The sequence below is a fragment of the Embiotoca jacksoni genome, unplaced genomic scaffold, assembly GCF_022577435.1.
Source record: "Embiotoca jacksoni isolate LCO1_2020_lvr unplaced genomic scaffold, fEmbJac1.0.p SCAF_18, whole genome shotgun sequence".
In the NCBI taxonomy this organism is placed as follows: Eukaryota; Metazoa; Chordata; class Actinopteri; family Embiotocidae; genus Embiotoca; species Embiotoca jacksoni.
This window is the reverse complement of record NW_027185318.1, coordinates 6,338,181-6,357,054: the sequence shown is the minus strand read 5'-3', so window position 1 is coordinate 6,357,054 and position 18,874 is coordinate 6,338,181. Positions and strand designations below refer to the sequence as shown.

Genomic DNA, 18,874 nt, shown 5'->3' with positions numbered 1-18,874 from the left:
AAGAGATATCTTTTTTTTTTTTTAAATCTATGAAACGGCCTAAAGCCACTTATCAGATCTGCAGGGATGGGAGAGGTAGAATTTCCAAAATAAAATCCATCTAAGACAACTCGAGGGCAGAGCTGACTTCCTGTTATTTAGCCATTCCTCTCAAATCTACACAGCTACGAGGGCAGGAAGAAATCCTCAGGTGCACAGATGTCGGAGTAGTTTTGTACTCTATTTATAAGTATAACAGTAGCAGGTTGTGGGATGATTGTTGGGGCAGCAGGACAACCTCTCTGCTGCTCTTCATTTAACATAAGGCGAGGCCTTTTAAAAAAAAATGTGTTGACCAACGGGTCAGCACATTTTTGCCACTTTCTATGTCTGTATACTGTACATACACGCTTTGTCTATTTTCACAGTGTTATCTCTAAAGTAGCCTAACTGAGCATGCTGGTTTAAAACAACACACCAACTGTACATATTTGTCTTGAATCAGTTGTTTCTTACTACCTTTTCAGTTCTCTTTCCTATCTGCCTTTTTGTGCATACATTGCAGAACTGCCAGCTTGCCTGCAGGTTCCCCCCCCCCCACAATTATTCTCTCCTGAATACTTCAAGAACCAAAGCTTTTGTTTCGGTTTGTGTGTCTAGTGCTAACGGTGTTAAAAAGTTTTGCATCAAGGGAGAAATTTGACTTGTCGGATTTCCAAACGGGGGACTAAGCGTCGTCATCATGAACTGAAATGAATTTCAATAGAGATTTCCACTCCAAAAAAAAAAATGTCCCTCTGCGTGAAAACAGACTTAATCCCTCTGAAAGAAACTGGCTGTGTGTGTGTGTGTGTGTGTGCGTGTGTGTGCGTGTGTGTGTTATCTGACAGGAAGAACATGCGCGGTAACAGTAGTGTGTACATACAGTAACAACACTTCACATATAGAGTATGTACACAGTTGTGAGATGCTGTAAAGGAGACCGTTGCGTCCACTGAACAGGATTAAGGCAATTTCACAAAGTGTCCTGGTTTAACGGTAACTACTGTGCAGTGCAACACCTTCCATCATCTTATTTTGATACAAAAGTATAAAACACTCCAGCTGAGGAAAATTAAAAGTCTTGTAGCTCAAATCTGTATTCTTCTGGTATTATTATTGAATTCACGTCTGTGTAATCATTTCTTCTGTGTATGCACATTATTGTATTTGTATCTTTCTTCCAGCAATAATTTTGTAATATTATATATATTTATGTCTGATGAAACTTAGTGTGAAATATAGTTTTAGGAAGGTAATCTTACTATAAATTATCATATGTCATTTGAATTAAATATATATTCATTAACATCTCTTTTTTTTTTTTTTTTTTTAACCAGTGTGAAAATGCTCCCTTCTAGAAAGGGGTGCTTACAGATAATAATGTCCCTATGAGAAACAATTTAGCTGGACATTTTCTATCTTATTTATATGCATTAAACATCATGCATTTTGTTTAAGAGAAATTAGGGAATGGATAAATCTTTTTTAAAAGCTTGCAGTCTGCATGGACCACTATACATAATGGATAATCTCTCCCACACATGAGTAATTAAGTCACCTCATTACACGCGCTGTAGTCCACTATCGATACTGGGTATATAAGAGCAGGAATTAATGGTCTTTTTCTGGTTTTACTAACAGTACTTAACACCAAAATAAAAGGACAGATAGCACAGTATCTTCGTGTGGCTGGGACCGTGTTGTCGAGGGAATGTGGTTTCATCCCGGTGGCTCTAATTATCACCGTTATTACTGAAACAAAATCATACTGAATAGCTGGTCTCGGATTGCTACGCTGTATCATGACATACAATATAAAAAAAAATGTGCGGACTACATGAGCGTGCCTTGGCTAAGATACATAAAACAACATGTTAACACCCCGTCACACCAAGTATGTGTTTGCTGCAGAGAGACGTACAGTACAGTGCAGTGCAGTGCAGTACAGTGAGTAAGGAGTCATCATTGTCATCATGCATAAAATGAAAAGCTCCCCGTCTCCGCTCAGTTCAGCAGTGTGCCGTAGAGCTGTGCCTTGGTCAAACTGTCCTTCCTCGTGAGTCCCGTGCTGCCAAATTTTTGGTATCTCGGAGATGTCTTCTTTGGGAGCGCGGGGCCGACGCTGAGAGCGGAGCTGGAGCTCGGGCGAGGCCGGATGTTCGGTCTGGGGCTGGGGTAGTGCTGAAGGCTCGAGGCTTCCAGTGAGCTTTGGTGTAAGGACTCGGCCGAGCTGTCTGCGCTCAGGTTCACGTAGTCCTTCTTGGCGCTGCTCGCCGCTGTCGCTCCCCCGCTGCTCTCCTTGTCTTTAGAGCTCCCTGAGAGGAACAGACTGCACTCAGAGTCCTGACTGTCGTCCTTGGCTCTATACAGCGCAGACGATTTCTCCTGCTTACGATGCTCCTTTGGTTTGGTGCTGCGGCTGGGTAAAGGGGAGCCAACGCCGAAACACTGGTCCAGCACGCGGCTGTGGAAGACGTCATCTCCTTCTTGGAAGCTGCTGTAGAGAGACCCCTTGACTTTACTGGAGGGGCCTATGGCAAAGTGCCGTTCAGAGAAACTGTACGGAGACACCCGTCCCGCGATGTTGCGATAGGATGAGAAAGTGTTGATGTCTTCCACGCTGAGCTGCCTCCAGCGGCTGCTCAGGTCGTCCTCCGAGACCTGGATGTCATCGCGGCTGTCCAGAGCTCCTCCTCGAGCCTGACCCAGTCCAGTCGTGGACCCCATGCTGCGAGACGAGGCCAGGCGAGGGGTGCTGGAATGGTACGGTTCACTGAAGCACGAGGCTGTCCTTGTGTACGCTGGTGAGATGTCCTTCTGTGGGCTCCTGGAGGTCACCATGTGCTGGATGCTGTGAGACTTGGGGAAGCTGGGGCTGTCTTTATCATAAGAGCACATGCTTTTGCGCTCGTAGTCCCCGCTGCCACCATCTCGCCAGTCCATATAGAGACCCTGGTGGGAGGAGGATAAGGTGCTGCTGGCAGTGCGCCCGCACCCACCACCAACTCCTCCCTTGTCATCTGATGCGAGGCTGAAGCTAGAGTAGGAGCTGGAAGCAGGGAGGCTGCCGGTGCCGTACTCGTCGTGGGGGTTGAAGGAAGATGGGGGCTCGTGATGGGAGAAGCTTCCGGAGTGGAAAGCGTCTTCGTCGGGGTTGCTGTCAGTGGAATTCTGTGCGTGGAGCTGAAGCAGCGCCGTGCCGTGGAGGTCGACGCTCTGCCTGCGCTCCGTGTCTTGCCAGCGTTCGGGGCAGTAGAGGGCCGTGTCGCTGCAGTACAGGTCGGATGTCTTGTACGCAATGCGGCGGTTCAGGTGATCGGTGCTTCCTGTTCCCGTTAGAAAGTCCCCGTCCTCCGGCGGCGGGCTGGGTGAGCGCGTCGCAGGGCAACTGCTCCCTGGTTCGGGTTTTTCCAGGACCTTGGCAATTATGGCCGTGGGCACGGCGTCGGAGTAATTGGAGTGACACATCGCCATGGTGACGCTGCTACTCCGATTATGTTTCTCCATGTGGGAACTGATGCGTTCCTGGAAATCCAGTGGCAGCTGAGGCAAAGAAGACAAACATACAAAGAGACAAAAGACACTTGATGAAGATTGAAACTAAAACCAAGATCTACATCAATGTTTTGCCCAAACTGTGACAGTTGCTGGGTTGGTCTTCAGATTTAGCTCCCTAAAGACTTCCTCAAACAAATTCACTGCTTTTTTTATTTGGACTGAAAGCATTTTATAATGCTGGTTCTCACGGGTTTTAATCTGCACTTATAGGAAAGTAAAAGTCACCCTGTCCAGACCAGTTTCATGTATCTCGGCAATTCCAGTTGTTGGCCCTTTAATGAACTTGTCCGAAAATTGCCGAACAATAGTACATTTGTTTGTTTGCTTTGTTCTCAACAATGTTCACGTCTCTATTTAACTCAATATTTCTGAGATAAATCTAAGCATTTCCTCTCGCCAAATGTTCCTTCTCCTGTTCTCTGCCATTTGTTTCTCACTGTCTCTTTCATGATTTCTTTTTCTTTTCTCTCTCTCTCTCTCACGCTGACAGACAGATAATCTCTTTGATTGGCTCATGTTTGAGAAAACTGCTTCTGTCAATTACATACTGCTTCTTTGTGCCTATTAACGCTGGTCAGGGCCAGCAGAAACTGTTCCTGCCACATTGAGCTCGCTTTCTTCTCCTCCCTTTCCATCCTTTCATCTTTCAACTCTTGCTCCACCGCCTTCTGTACCAAAAAGCTCTCGTTCCCTCTCTTTCTCTGTCTCTCCGTCTTTTTTTTTTTTTTTTTTTTTTTTTCCCCCGTCTCTTTCTTCTGTCTACCATCAAACACATATCTGTTCCACAGGGAACGGCTTAGATTCAAATTAAACCAGTGCTCCGGGTCTCCAGCTGGGTATAGAAAGAAAAAAAGATAAAATACTAACTTGGCTTTGTTAAGAAATAGAAGCTCGCCTCGTCATAAAATAACCTGCATCTTTTAAGTCTGGGCTATTTTTAGCAGGTGTTGCCTCTCCCAGAGGGAATAGAAATGGAAAGTAGGTGAGGCTGTGGGGGGGAGCTCAAGATAATATACAGTGTGTGCTCCAAGTTAGCTAGCTCAGCATTAGCTGCTATCTGAAGCAAATCATAATTAACAGTGACATAGTTCTGCAGTGTTAATCCACGTGTCAGCACACACATCTGCAGGTCCTGTTTCATTTATGAAAAGACGAGGTTTAACAGCGTATGAAGTAACTGGCCCTGAGTAGGTAAAGCGTTCTAGCAAGTCACATCTCTTCTGCAAATTGGTCCACATTTGAAAAACATTTTGTAACCTTTTTATATATATATATATATATATATATAAAAAAAAAAAAAAAAAAAACTGCGATTCTACAAAGAAAAAGTCTCTCACAAATGAATAGTTCAATTCTCTTTATCAGGTGACTAAAAAGCCAAATCTTTCCCTCTTTTATTACTCTACCTGTCAAACGGCAGAATTGGAATAATAACATGGCAGATTTACAACTCCAACACTGGCTGACAGTAGTCCTTCAGTTTCCATTAAAAAAAAACAAAAAAAACAGGCCTCGCATTTCTTTTCAGAAGAAATGGATGTTGTCAATCAAAAAGGTCGATGTTACTGATGGACGACTCCATCAGTAACTCACGTTTTACTGTTTTCATCTGACTCGTCTGAAACACACAAACGTGGTCCTATAAATCTACAAGACTGAGGCTAATGTCCCAGTCACAAAATATACATAAACAAATAAAGGAGAAACGTTGTTTGTATTGCAGGTTAGACCTAGTTAGCCTGGCTTTTATATTACAAAATATTCCTTATAAAGAGGCAGCAAAAATGACATTTTCTGTCAAACACTATTGCGGGATAATTTGGATGTGTACTCTAGAAAAACTAGAAAAGCAAGGTTTAAAGGTCAGTTTACGACAGCCAGGGTGCTGCTTTGTGCTGCTGCATCTTTATGCGGTCTGGCGTGACCACCAGCTTCTGGTGATGACGTTAGCTTCAGGGCTATTTTCCTCTTGCTTGCTTAGTACTGTGTTATTAGCATCTAGTTGTATTGCTTGTGGCCTGGCTGGGGCTGTTCAGCAAAAGTCCTTAATCTGATAAGAAAAGCAGAAAAAAAAATTACCGCTTTAGAGTTTTAACAAGTTTAATTCATTGCCGTCCAATTTCATCAACGATAACTAATGATGTATATAGTCAAGTGTATCTAGTTCTTCGGTTAATTATAAGCCCTTTTTTTTATTTAAATTTTTCATTTGTGCATTGAGAGTTGTCTCAAGCCAGCCTTTCATTCATTCATTCATTCATTCATTCATTTATTAATTTATTATACACAACCAGGATGCAGACAGATGGCACTTCAGACAGCAGACCTTCATCAGTCTGACTGGAGAGGCCGTGAGCACCGTGGCTCTGTCCTACTGTGACAACACTCCTCAAAGGCTTTTCATGGTACGCCAACACAGTGTCAGGAACTTGTCTCCATTGCAAGAATAATGCATCCAAAATTTTAACTTCATTAGTGCACTAATTTGATACAGGTCAAGTTCAGAGATGGATGATATAGTTGTATCCATTAAGCTCAAGACTATAGGTAGGATTTTAGTAATACTGAAGTGATGAGTCTGTAGGATCTCGCTAATTCTCCTCATACCCTAAAATCACTTCTGTATTCAGTTCATTTGTAAATCATATTCCCCAGTAAGAGGATCTAAATGCTGTTTAAAATGTTCCAAACAGGCAAGAATACATTTCTGTAGTAGAACAGCTGACCCCTCAAGGCGCGAGGAATCAAACTTTAATACAGTTTGAATGTAGAGCAAAATGTGTCTGTAGTCTGAGTATCAAAAACTGTGTCAGCAGTGGGTTTCTTTTGCTTTTCAGCTTGTCCATGTGTCCTTTGATCGTATTTTGAAGCTTTGTAAAGTTTGACTTTATTTAATCAAAGCATTTTATACAACATGGTACTCTGATGGAAAAAAAAAAAAAATCAAAATATGTTCAATAAAAAAGAAAGTACTTTAAGTCACAGACTTCAATACCCAACCCTGTTTCTTTATTAATTTATTGTTTTGATTGCCTGAATCAATTGCCCTTGAAGAGCACTCAAATCAAAAGTACTGAGATCAGACAACCCACCTCAAAAGACGCATGTTTTTACTTGTAGAACATAAAAGCGCTCGCCTGGCTCCGCCCACCGAGAGTCACAGATTCGGTCTTCGCTTTGACTTAAGTGTGGAAACCCTCTGAAAGGCAGACCATTCAGCGACCGGTTTAAAAAACAAAACAAACAAAAAAACATGGTTTCCACCCATTATGCAAAGTCTGGAAATGATCCTTAATGTAGTGTAGTGTTACCAGACCCATACATTCAGTAAATGTGGGTCTAATAATACAGGCTAATAATACCAGGCTAATACACCCAAATTAAAGAAAAAACGTAGACAATTTAACGCCAGTGCTAGCTGGCTAGTTATCGTAAAGCTTTTCCATTTTCAGCTTATTGGGGAAAATGTAAAAAAAAATTATATTGATTTCGTCTCATTTGGAGTGTAATATAAATATTTTTTGTTTAAACATCATTTTTTAGTTTTTTTTTTGTTGTTGCAGCATACCTTCAAAGTGAGTCTGATGCAGGTGCAGCTGCAGTCTTGGAGAACTCACCTCAGACATCTTGTGTACTCTGTAGTGAGACTTGGAGCACTGCAGCAGCTGGGCTGCCAGGTTGCAGTCTTTCCTGTAGACGTCCTGTAAGAGCCATAAAGATCATCCTCACTCACTAAATTCAGACTTTTTTTTTTTTTTTTTTTTGGCAGTGTGATGGTCCGTGGCAGCTTGTGACCGAGGAGTGTTCTGAGTTTGAAAGCCTGCCAGGAGAAACTTGTAACACTTAAAAGACAACAGCGTTGTGATTGTGGTTTAAATTTATAGGGGACATCCGGGAGAAATAAGACAGTGCTCAACAATACTATGAAGAAATAGCAACACTATGTTTAAAAATAGAATGCAGTCTATTTATTAGGTATTCAAAAATGTATTAAGGCTCATGAAAACAAAAGAAGAAGCCTGGCGTGACTCATAATTTCCTTACTCTTTTTTTTTTATAAATGCATATAAATTATATTTCTCTGCAAGTATGATTAATATATATTCTCTTGAAACAGTGGGATGATAAGCATTCTAAATGTGGAAGTTCAGTAACCCGCCAAATGAAAGGGAACAAATTCTTCCATTGAAACAGGTAGAGTTGAATTATTTTTTCACCTTGCCTATATTATTTCAGCAGGCTGACATTAGGAGTTTGCTGGATCTTAATAATACAACCAAACTTTTTTCATTTGTAATATATCTTCTATCTGCCCAGTGCAGACTGTGCTAATTTTATTAGACCTGTCTGAAACAGTGCATTCACTTATCTGCACCTTCCAGCCCAGGAAGGAAGTGCAGCATTATTTATCTCTTTCCTTCAGCGTTCTTTCTGAAATGGATGTTTCCTTTAGATTTTTACTTCAATTTCCCTGCAGAGTGAGGGTGGTCCAGTGACTGGCGCTGGGGGATGCTTGGTTTTTGTTGTTGTCTGCGTTTCTGTGCATGCGTGTGTTTGTGTGGGCGGTAAGCTGCTTTAGTTGCCTTTCTTTCTTCCTCCCCCACCCCGCGGTTAAATTCGTCCACTTATAAAGGTCAGTTCTGGCTGCACTGCAGCCTCCCTGTTCCTCTGCAACACCATGACAATACTTCTCGCGACATCAAAGCCTTCTCTTTGACAGCTTCGACTCCCCCACCAGTTAACAGTGACTGTTGTTTTGAACCACTTTTTTTTCCTTTTCATTTTTGTCCAAAGGGGACATCTGGGCTCCCTGTAGTTCATAAGGATGGTTCAAATAGACCTTTGAGACCTGGTGATGTCTTTGTCAATGTGAGCTGTGCTGCGTGTTTCTTCTGGGAGTGTCAGCCACAGCTTTGCTGTTCCAGCTGGTGGCGAGGCAGTTTTGGTGAGGTCTTGCGATAAGGTCTTAACCTCAGTGTATATTTCAAATGAAGCAAAGCCACAAAGGAATTACTCTGCTTTTGTTTTTGTTTCGCCTCCGAATGTGTGAATAAAGTACTGTCAGTTTCTTGTGGAATTGTATACTAGGTATTCATGAAGTCTGAATGGATGGACTGGATAATGAATGGATTATTTGACAGTGGGCCCCGCGGTATGAACATGTCGAACACCCCCTTCTACATAGAAGTAAAACCTGGACTGGATTTATGTATCCAATTAGGTTCCATTTTATCTTATCCAATAGTCATAGTTTGCATCTGTTTGTGATCATTTTGTACCCCTTAGGTAATTTTTCCTCTCTGTCTGGACGCTTGGCATCTCTTTGTGGTCGTTTTTGTGTCTTTTTGTAGTCATTTCTTTGTAGTTATTTTCTATCTTTGGTCATCGTGCGTCTTTTCGTAGTATTCTTGTCTCTTTATTGTTGTTTCGCATCTCATTTTGGTCATTTAATGTCACTTTCATTTTTATGTGTGGTTGCTGTGCATCTATTTTGTAGTTGCACTGTTGACTTTCCAACAAAAAGTGTAAGCAGTCGTTCTGAACAGAGGCTCTGGCCCTCAGGGAACCTTCACCTTTGGGGCCCTGGGTCTGTACCTTGGAGTCTGTCTAGTAATCCATCCATGATAATCTGTAATAATCTGCTGTAGATTGAATGAGTTCATCGCTTAAGAGTAATACAAATTGAGTGTTTTATTCACTAGGACATTTTTTTTTGTTCCCCATTGGATCTCAAACGTAACACATTTAAAAACTTATTTGCTTTTCCGGTGTTCCAAGAAGGAAACCTTAAGCTTGCTCTCGAGAGGAAATGTCTGCCTGACTGCTGGCTCCGATGGGCCAAATTCTCCACCCACTCAAAATGAACTTTGACTCCAAACAGGCCGGCTGGATCTGGAGGGATTGTAAAAATGCTCTATAGCTCAGAAGTGCTAAAAACTACCATAGGGCAAAGGGAGAGTTTTAGCTAACCTAGAGCACCCACTTGGAAAACCAGTAAAATCACTTCAAAGTAAGTGAGGCACCAGATTGCCACGTGCCCTTGAGCTCAGTTTCCACGATGACCCGGCTCAAACTTCTGACAGCCCCGAGGATGCCTATTGATTTCAGTATAATCACTATAAAACGCCCAGTGGCTTAGAGTTAATTCCTCATCTGCTGTGGCGCCTTCGACCACAAATATCCAGGATGTTGCAGAAATACAGAGAATTTTTTTTTAGCTAGATTGGTGCATAGGGAAGGCTGCCAATGTGACAGGAGGAAGAGTTACGGTCAGACTTTTGAAGAGCTGTCACTTCAGCCTCAAGGACCAAGTGTTGTTTCAGTGCTAACAAGGCTGGATTACTGACCGAGATAGAAGGGCATTGCTTTGTGGCCTGGATGCCCTCGGCTGCGGCTTCATTTATGGCCCTGCGGGCAAAATGTAATCTCTGCATGTCCTCAATCAAGTGTCCTCTCACAAAAAAAAGTTCAGACACAGCTACAATAATTAGTTTTTAACAGGGAAATTAAAGTGAGCTCATAAGGGCTCACAATGCACTCACGTTGTCGTCTCTGAGTTTATTAATGGTGATCTTCGCCTCCATGAGGTGGTTGTTGAGAACGATGATTTCCCGGCTAAGGGCCCTCTTCTCCTCTTCATGGTGCTGGGACTGTGGCGTAAGAGAAGAATAGACAAGGAAGAAGAGAAATTAGAAGAAAAAAAAAAAAAGAAAAAACAGAGTTAGACAGAGTAGGTGATACGATGAGGGCCGAGAAGTAGGAGGAAAAAAAGGGATGAGTTGAGATAACAAGAAAAATGAATGAGCCAAAGTTGGAGGAGCAACAGAGGCAAAACAGGACGATAGAAGAGGGCAAGAAAAATGAGAGGAAGCGAGCCCGTAAGTCACTATCGGGCTGAAGCTGGTGGCAGCAGCGGGTCGTAATTAAAAGAAGATTACACTTGCCAGAGCTCATATCATATCAATTACTCTGGGAGTAAGAGAGAGAGACATAAAGCGGGAGAGAGAGAGAAAAAGAGAGAAATAAACATGGGAGAGCACAAAAGATGGATGAAACACTCGTTCCTTTTTCGGTGATTACTGTCAAAGAAATGCAAAATGGCTCTGCTGGAGTGCCATTGTAGCTGCACTAACTGAAGGGCTGAAAGATGGTGATGTTTGCTCATTGGCTCTTTTTTTTTATCTGCTCATGTTCATCTCGACAGCTATCGGCCACTTTACCTCGCCGTTTGCCGCAGATATTCATGATGCTTAAAGATTTTGGTGGCCCCACCTCGCTTCTGATGTCATCAGGCTAAAATCGTTACTTGCAAACATAAAGCGTTTCTTTTCACGCTGTCGAAAGTCCAAAATGTCAACAAAAAGGAGGTCATGTGACATAGCGGAAACCATAATGTAATCAGCTGAGCACAGATGCTCCCCAGGGGATAAACCCTCAATGTTAATGACACCATGGACTCCACCACTACTCTCAAGACAAACTTTTAAAGCGGATTCTTAATCTGTTTGGTCCGCCCGGTATCCCTAAGAACGGATGTCCATATTGGACGTCTCTGCAACAGCAATGGTACCAATTTAGTGGCATTAATATACACTTCGTGTTACAAAAAAATAAAGGTGTGTAGGTCTGGTTTCTTAAAGGCATGGAGCGCATGCCCCTGGCTTTGATGCAGGGGATGAGAGTTTGCATTTAAACACAAACCAGCCATTATAGTTTACAATTTTATTTGCCATAATTATGATTATTCCCTAATGTGTACCTCCTTTTAGTTGTTTGGTTTAGTTCTTGATCTTAATTTGTTCTATTAAAACACAACTTAGTCTTCAGACACAAGAACCACAATGTAAAAGGAAGATTCTTATCATCATAAACTTGCTGATGGTTGTCCAAAACGTGGTCAGAATAACTGAAACTTCAAGTATCTACAACTGATGGTAACTAAGCAGCAAATTCAGTCTGCTGTTGAGGCTTATGTGGTGTAGTGAAAAGCTACAGAATGAGAGATAATATGAATCTGAAAATGAGATTATGTCAATCACGAGTTAAACTCTTCTGTCCCACATATCTGTATTATGATATGTAATTAACTTTGTGGCCTCTAGGGGCCAGAAGGGCATTCTGTTGGCTTGCAAATGATGTTCTCTCTGTCACCCTCTTACACACATTGTTGTAATTGTGAAACTTGCCTTCCAGCACCAGCTGACAAATGATGCACTCGCCTGGCCTCCCACCCATCTCTCCTCTAATCTCTCCATGGCGGTGACTGTTTTGAAATACAGGGGTGCAGAGCCAAACTAATAGGTGGCAATTAATGTCAGTTTAAGCAATAGGCCAGCATTGATATTCAAATCCAATTCCGTTACGGTCTCATTAATCAGCGGTCGAGACATGCAGCGCCCTGCCGCTTGTTCTCCAGCTCATTGCTCTGGGTTTCTTTTGATACTTTGCGATGCTGACAGTGCGGATGATCACATCGGGCCATTTTAGAGTTCAACTATGTGATTCGTCACTGTTCTTTTTTTTTTTCTTTTTTTTTTTGTTAACTTGATGTTTTATCGGATCATGGACAATTTCTCGCTCGTATGCTGAAGAGTGTTGTCGTTTCATACATCGCTACTTTTGGTGTCAATGCTTTGAGTGACCCCCAAAGGCCAACAATTAACATGTGACGGTGACTCGTACAGAAACCCACAGAAGAGAAGTTGAACAGTTTTGATTATAATTGCACATTTTAACATACATCCCTTTTATTTTGCGTTGCAACAGATTTCCTAACTTTTTTTTTTTTTTTTTTTTTTTACAGTACCACAGTGGAAAAGTCCAACTTTTACCTCAACCAGATTTAACGGATTTTTATGTCTCTTTTTTTGCACTTCCTGTGGGCTGCTCAACAAGCTGTAAACACTTGTTAGCACACACTTGCTTATTTACGTATTCACCACACACAGCGCACCATTTGTATTCATTTGCAGTTGTCTTTGTGCCGGCCCAGTGAAAGTCCAATACTCTCTCTGCTTTATGCTTGGTTTAGTCTCCACCAACTCCTGAGGGAAATATCTGTTCAGCTGCTAAATGCAGCACTATGCTCACCAGCTAGTTGCTAACTGTGCCTGTGTGTCGTGTAGCACCAGGTATTTGGCAGGTCGGTGCAACATGAGTTTATCATCAGAGGCCGTTTTTTTTTTTTTTTTTTTTTTTTAATTGAAAACATGTGCCTGCCGCATCTGGAAATTAACATGTTAAAAGCGGTGAGAGGGAATCGGATAAATCAGAACAGTAAAATTCCTGCCTGTAAAAGAAAAACAATGATCCAAAAGACACTAAAGCGCTCCGTAGCATGGCGGGTGGTTATATTGTCAGGAGCCAATTCTGTGTGGGTTCATCACTTGAACCGATCAGTCACAGCCATTGATCCAATATTGATATAAAATAATGGTTAGTGTAGCTTCAAAATGTGATTGGCTAAATGCCCTGTTCGACTTCTATTTAACCCTGTATCCACATTCCCAGATCACAGCAGTTCATTTGTTAAAACACGACAAAAATGAGATCCCTATTGTGATAAATGTTGTAGTAAGGTGCAAAAAGCAGAATCATAGCAGCTTTCATATTATTTAGAAGACAAGCTGCTTTTATTTATGTCGCCCTGTGGAAGCGCAACTGTGTCTGTTACTTCTCATTAAGAGACAGGTTCAGCTTTAATTCATGATTCTTCTAAAGTCTGTCTTCAGATATTTTAAAATTTGATTAATGGTATGATGCACGGTCCTAACCATAAGTTTAAAAAAACCGAAAACATTGCCACACATTTTCAAAGACCAACATTTTTTTTCTGCACTACAGCTGCTGACTTTGATAACTTGTATGCGTTTAGTAATCTATTTGATCTCCTAAAATTTTTGTATGTGGGTACAGAGTTCACCTATAGATATAAAGGAGCAGAGGACAATCTTAATAGGCTCAATATAATGAACATGATCTTACGCTGCATTTTGGAGAGAGGAAGGAAGTGTAGTGTCGTTTTAATTGAAAAGTTAGCGGGAGAGTCCCGGCTGGGCACACTGATTTTTGCTATCTCCTCCAGTCACACTGTGTTGGATGCACATGCTCTCACCAAGACTTTCTTATCAGCTGGTGCCACACATATAAGCGAACAGCGTCAAGAAAAATTAATATGCAAATTATGACAATCATATCTGAAGGAGATTGACCCAGTGGAGGAGGAGGGATATTGTCTCCCACCACATGGCAGTTCAGAGAATCAAAGCCTCTCTTTTTGGTCTTTTGGATGGAAATGTATGAAAGTTTCTTTTAATTACTCAGCAACTTTGTAACCATGACATTTAAATCTTTAAACTCGGCTAACAAAGGGCCAGTTATCTTCTCTGTAATGTGAATATGTAATGGAGCAAACAAATAAAACAAAAACAGATCATGCAGGGTTTGTTTCAGTTGTTGATCAGGAGGATTTGGTGAGTTGAGTACACAGTGTGTAAAATTAAAAACAAAGTCATTTTTTTCTAAGACACCCCAGTTTGTTTTACTTATTCTGCTGGAGAGTTGGTCTCTTTACTGGGCAACAAATGGAGCATAACTCCCATGAGATGCAATTACTGAGGACTGCAGTTCATGGAGCAGAGCTGGGAAAAAAAAACCTTTACTCCATTTTAAATTCAGTGTTATTTTAAGGAGAAGAAAAGAAAGAAAGTAGATTTCTAACCTCATTAAAGAGGATTTTCAAATCAAGACACCAAAGATAACCACCGGCCCGTGAAAAGCTAATTCTCAATCTTGTAAATGACATTTTTCAGAAACAAGGAGACCCAAGAAGTCGGTCGGAGGACACAGTGAAGGTGGGAGAAAAGTGAATTCAGTGCAGATTAACTTCTCACGTGAAACTGAGAATATTAAAAGCAGTACATAAGACTCAATTGGTGCCTGATAGAGATGAAAGATGAAAGTGAGCCTTACAGCCTTTTCTGCTAGTTTACAAATCTTCTCATCCCTGGTGACCATTTTCTAAAGCACAGATTGTTTTACATTACAGGCAGCCAGTCGGTTCTGTTACTGTTCAGTAACAATATCAACTGCAGAGTCATACATCTGGCCTGAGATACAGCAGGAAATCCATCAAGATCAACATCCGCTTGATTTATTTTGAGGGGTGTCAAAGTTATGTTATTGTTGCAGGCGAGGCAGGACATGTTTATGAGCTACACTGTTGAGCAATCAAACAGGACAAAAATTATCACAGTACGACCTTTTTTTTAATTTTTTTTTATTGTCAACAGATTTGATAAACACGCCGGAGCCAAATATGTGTTTCAACTTCTCGACCCTGTCCAATACCCTCAGTCGCAAACATATTGGTTTTCTCCTGAAGATGGAAATGTTTTAAAACAAACTGGTCATAAATATACAGTTATTATTATTTTAAATGATAAAAGAATTTCCCACAAATAATTCAGAATGGTTATGACCAGCCATAGATTAATATAACTGGATAGAAACGAACTGCAAATCATGAACAAAGCTCAACCACACAATCACGGATTATTGATAATTTTAGTGATCAAATTTTCAGTTTGAGAAAATTATTTATTCAGTGGGAGTGCAGAGTAGTGTCTTAGTACTTATTATTTTCAGACCAGTGGTCAGCTTTGCGTTTATATTTCCTGCTTCCAGATATCAATTTACGGTAGTTTATAAACCCGCAACGTGGTTCAACAAAAGAAGGTCTAATATTCTGTTTTTGAGTTGTCGTAATAGAATGTGGACCCTACAAAGACTGTATGTTTTTAAAGTAACTCCCAACAGGACCGTGTTTAGCGGTGACACTTCCTGATGAAGTGGACATTGTCCGTATTAGGAGGGCAGTTATTGAGTAAGGCCCTGATTTCCTGCCAGTTCGAGGGCGACAGTTAGTTGGCTGACCCTCCCAAAGACTCTTAAGAGGATTAGGAAAACAGACTTTCAGTACCACGGACAGCTCCTGAGCCATTTGCGCACTGTAACAGAGGATCCTCAAACAGAATGGTGTAAAATATAGAAAATAAGAATATTATACGTAAATAACAATGACATACGACAGACAAACATTTTGCCTGACTAACGGTTGTATGAAAATATGTATTTTCTGCTTGCACCAGCACTTTCTCAGAAGAGGCTCAAAGATGCATTTGAACTCTTACTAAACGGTCTCAAAGGCACCAAACTATAACTAGTCCGACACTGCCACTGCCAAAGCTATATTTCAGCAAGATGTTTTTGTTTTTTTTCTAAAGTAAAGACAGATAATATATTATTTCATCCATACAATCAACTTCACCTGCTGCACTGTTCATCTGCAGATGATCCACTCCAATTTCATCACAGCATGCATCTCGTCAGTGCTTCCAGGTGTTAATCTCTTGCTTTGCTCTTTATGAGCGAGTTTCATTCTTTACTTTAGTCGACCTTCCCACTTCAGGCCTCTCAGAACTTTTAATTACATGTCTGATTTGATTGGAGCTGTCTTTGTCACTGCCTGCCTGCGCTGGGCTGTCTTCTACAAAGGAACATAGCCAACCCTCACCCTCACCCTCCCCTCCCACCCACCCCCACCCCCCGAAATGCCATTGCATGACATGACATCAAAAGAAATTGCAATCCCAATGAGGCCTAAAAACAAATCCCACAATGTCTCCTGCCATGAACACCGATTTGCTACACCAAGGCTCTCTGAGAGAAAGACAATCCCTTTGAAAAGCCAAGAGGGTTCAAAATCACTCTCTCATGACTAGAATACGCTGATGTGTAGCGCATGAGAGGAATGAGACATGATAGGCTTGCATTCTATTCATGACATGACGAAGCAATAAGGGTTGCATTGGAATATCACAAATAAAAGCCTTCAAATACTGCGAGACGGATGCTGTTGTAAAAAGCTGTCCTCTGGACATACAGTATTGTATTCCATGTCTGTGCTGATTTATTAAAATTTCCATGTCTCGCTGGTCCATCATTATGCATGATTTCACAGAAAAATCCATGCAGAAAATCTCCATTATCTGCCACAAATCGAAATATAGCCATTCACCGTAGCAAGCAGTAACATGGGAGTGGTAACGGATGCCTGGTTTGGCAGTTTCTACACCTCCAGACAGCATTCAAAACGCTTTGTTTCTTGAAATCGTGCATTAAAAAGCAGGAATAGTATGAACAATTTAACATAAAGAGCCGTGGTCAACCAGAGAGTGCTCCCTTATTGTGTTTTTGTGGACCTAATGAGGCTGCGTGACTCTCTTCAAGTCAATTCAAAGTGTCTTTTACACCTGCTCAGCTCTAAAAGAGTTTCGGAAGCCTAAGAAATCCTAAGGGAGTTTCCAGCAGTGCATGTAATGTGTTTTACTGCCATGGAGGAAAGGATCGCCTCACATCGACAGCAGAAACACACCGACATGTTTAGAGTGCAGAAAGTGAAGGCTTGGAGTCCAACATTGAGTGTTTGTCCTCTGTTCCCCTTCCCAGCTACTGTGAACATTTTAAGTATCAACCTGATGTGATTGGACAGCTGCTGCTGAGGTGAACAGAACAACAGATAGCTATAATAGTTTTCTAACAGGGTTGCATGGCAGCTAAGACCAATTACTTTGGACATTGATTGCGCGCCCCTGTCTTTGATCATGTAATTGCTTTGAGAGAGATGAGAACGGTTCTGCTGCTGAACAGGTGTGTTCAAATCGATTATAGCAGGTTTCTCATTTCTTTGACAACAGAGAGAAAAGAACAGACAGCGTAAATGCCATCATCACTTATAAATTCTGGTTGTATTAGTATGTCATTCGTTATGATCACTATTCGAGGATCTGAAGTGCACGCATATATCAATATTTTCTCTCTGTCTGCTTCTCAGATGTAAACTTCAGACTGGCATTTTTTTTTTAAGTTGCCTTCCCTTTCAACAGAGGCCAAAGCTTCTGAGCATGACTCTGAACACTGAAAATAGTTATTGATTTATAATTGAGCACGTGGGCGTAGATTAAATTACATTACACACAATTGACATGCGCTTTTTTTTTCAATCTTCAGTGCAAAACTGCAATTCTGGAGGCCTATTTTTGGGTACAATTACATTTGAATGTACACGTTGAAGTCAGCGACAGTCAGAGCACTTCACTGACACTCTATTGGTTGAAACAAGGACGAGAAACCGTGTTCAAAAATGCCCGCTGTCTCCTGAAAAATGACACAGGACTTACTTTAACACAAGAGACCCGTGTCAGAAACTCAGTGCAGGTTTTTAGTGACACAAGCGCATGTGTTGAAAATAGGGAACGTGTCAATGAATCTTGTCTCGTGCTACAATCACTGATATAATCCATATGTTAGACGGCCACTGCTACTTACTTGAAACAGTCAATCAGCAAGTTGAAACTACTTTATGTTAGGTTGGTGTTAATGGCGGACTGAAGCTGAGAAACGTGATAATATATGCATTCTTTTTTTAAGATCTGAGTCAGTTTTGGATAATTCATAATCTATGGATGAGGAGTTTTTGACGGAGCACTTTGAATTTTCTGCAGCTCTGATTTGTGCCAGTGTAGAGTTATATTATCCAGAAGGCTCCTGCATTTCTAGGCTGGTGTGCTTTGAGGATAGAATTAAAATGACATTTTCTGACAGGAATTTACAGTTGAGAAAAATATGCACTTACTGTACCTACTGCCTTCTGCAAGCCACATATTTTTGGCTCTGGTTTTTAGACATTTTAACATTTGGATTTACATGAAAACGAACCAATTGTTCTTAGTTGCTCAGGAAACAGGAAACAAACGACTTCTGCAGTCCAAGAGAGGAAGAAGAAACTCTAAGTATTGGTTTCCTGGTAACTGCAGGATATCTTGTTCTCCAATAAATTATTTCAAGTCAAGCTTTAGGTCACAACCTGCAAAGCTCTGTGTGTACATGTGTGTACAAGTATGCGGTTCACAAATCCCCTTCGCCTTCATACATCTTTGATGAGAGTCTTAGCGAGAACTCTGTGGCACATACAGACACCATTAGGATTCTGCACTTCTTGCTAATATCAATACAAGCAGGCACAGCGGTCAGGAAATGTGAAAGTCCAGAGAGAGCGAGAGGCTGAAAATAGTTACACAGTGATGCAGCCTGTACTCACAGCAGGACCTCAAAGGTCAGAGCAGCACATTTAAATTTATAGATGGAAGAAATATGCACATCCTTCCCTTCAGTCACAGTAGAAATAGAAGAAAAAGGAAACATGTCTGTCGCAAGCAGGTGTCCAGTGCTCAAA

General features: G+C 41.3%; 1 protein-coding gene across 2 annotated transcripts in view; it reads right to left on the bottom strand.

Moving 5' to 3' along the window:
• Nucleotides 1-39: 39 nt before the first annotated feature.
• The window catches only part of LOC138200016 (brain-enriched guanylate kinase-associated protein), a 37,793-nt gene continuing 18,958 nt past the window's right edge, over nt 40-18,874 (bottom strand). For both annotated transcript variants that reach the window (XM_069152385.1, XM_069152386.1), the window contains exons 5-7: nt 10,122-10,229; nt 7,197-7,280; nt 40-3,564 (exon numbers count right to left, since the gene is read on the bottom strand). In XM_069152385.1, coding sequence (XP_069008486.1) covers nt 2,026-3,564; nt 7,197-7,280; nt 10,122-10,229 — 1,731 coding nt within the window. In that variant the 3' untranslated portion in view covers nt 40-2,025. The remainder of the gene's footprint in view (nt 3,565-7,196; nt 7,281-10,121; nt 10,230-18,874) is intronic.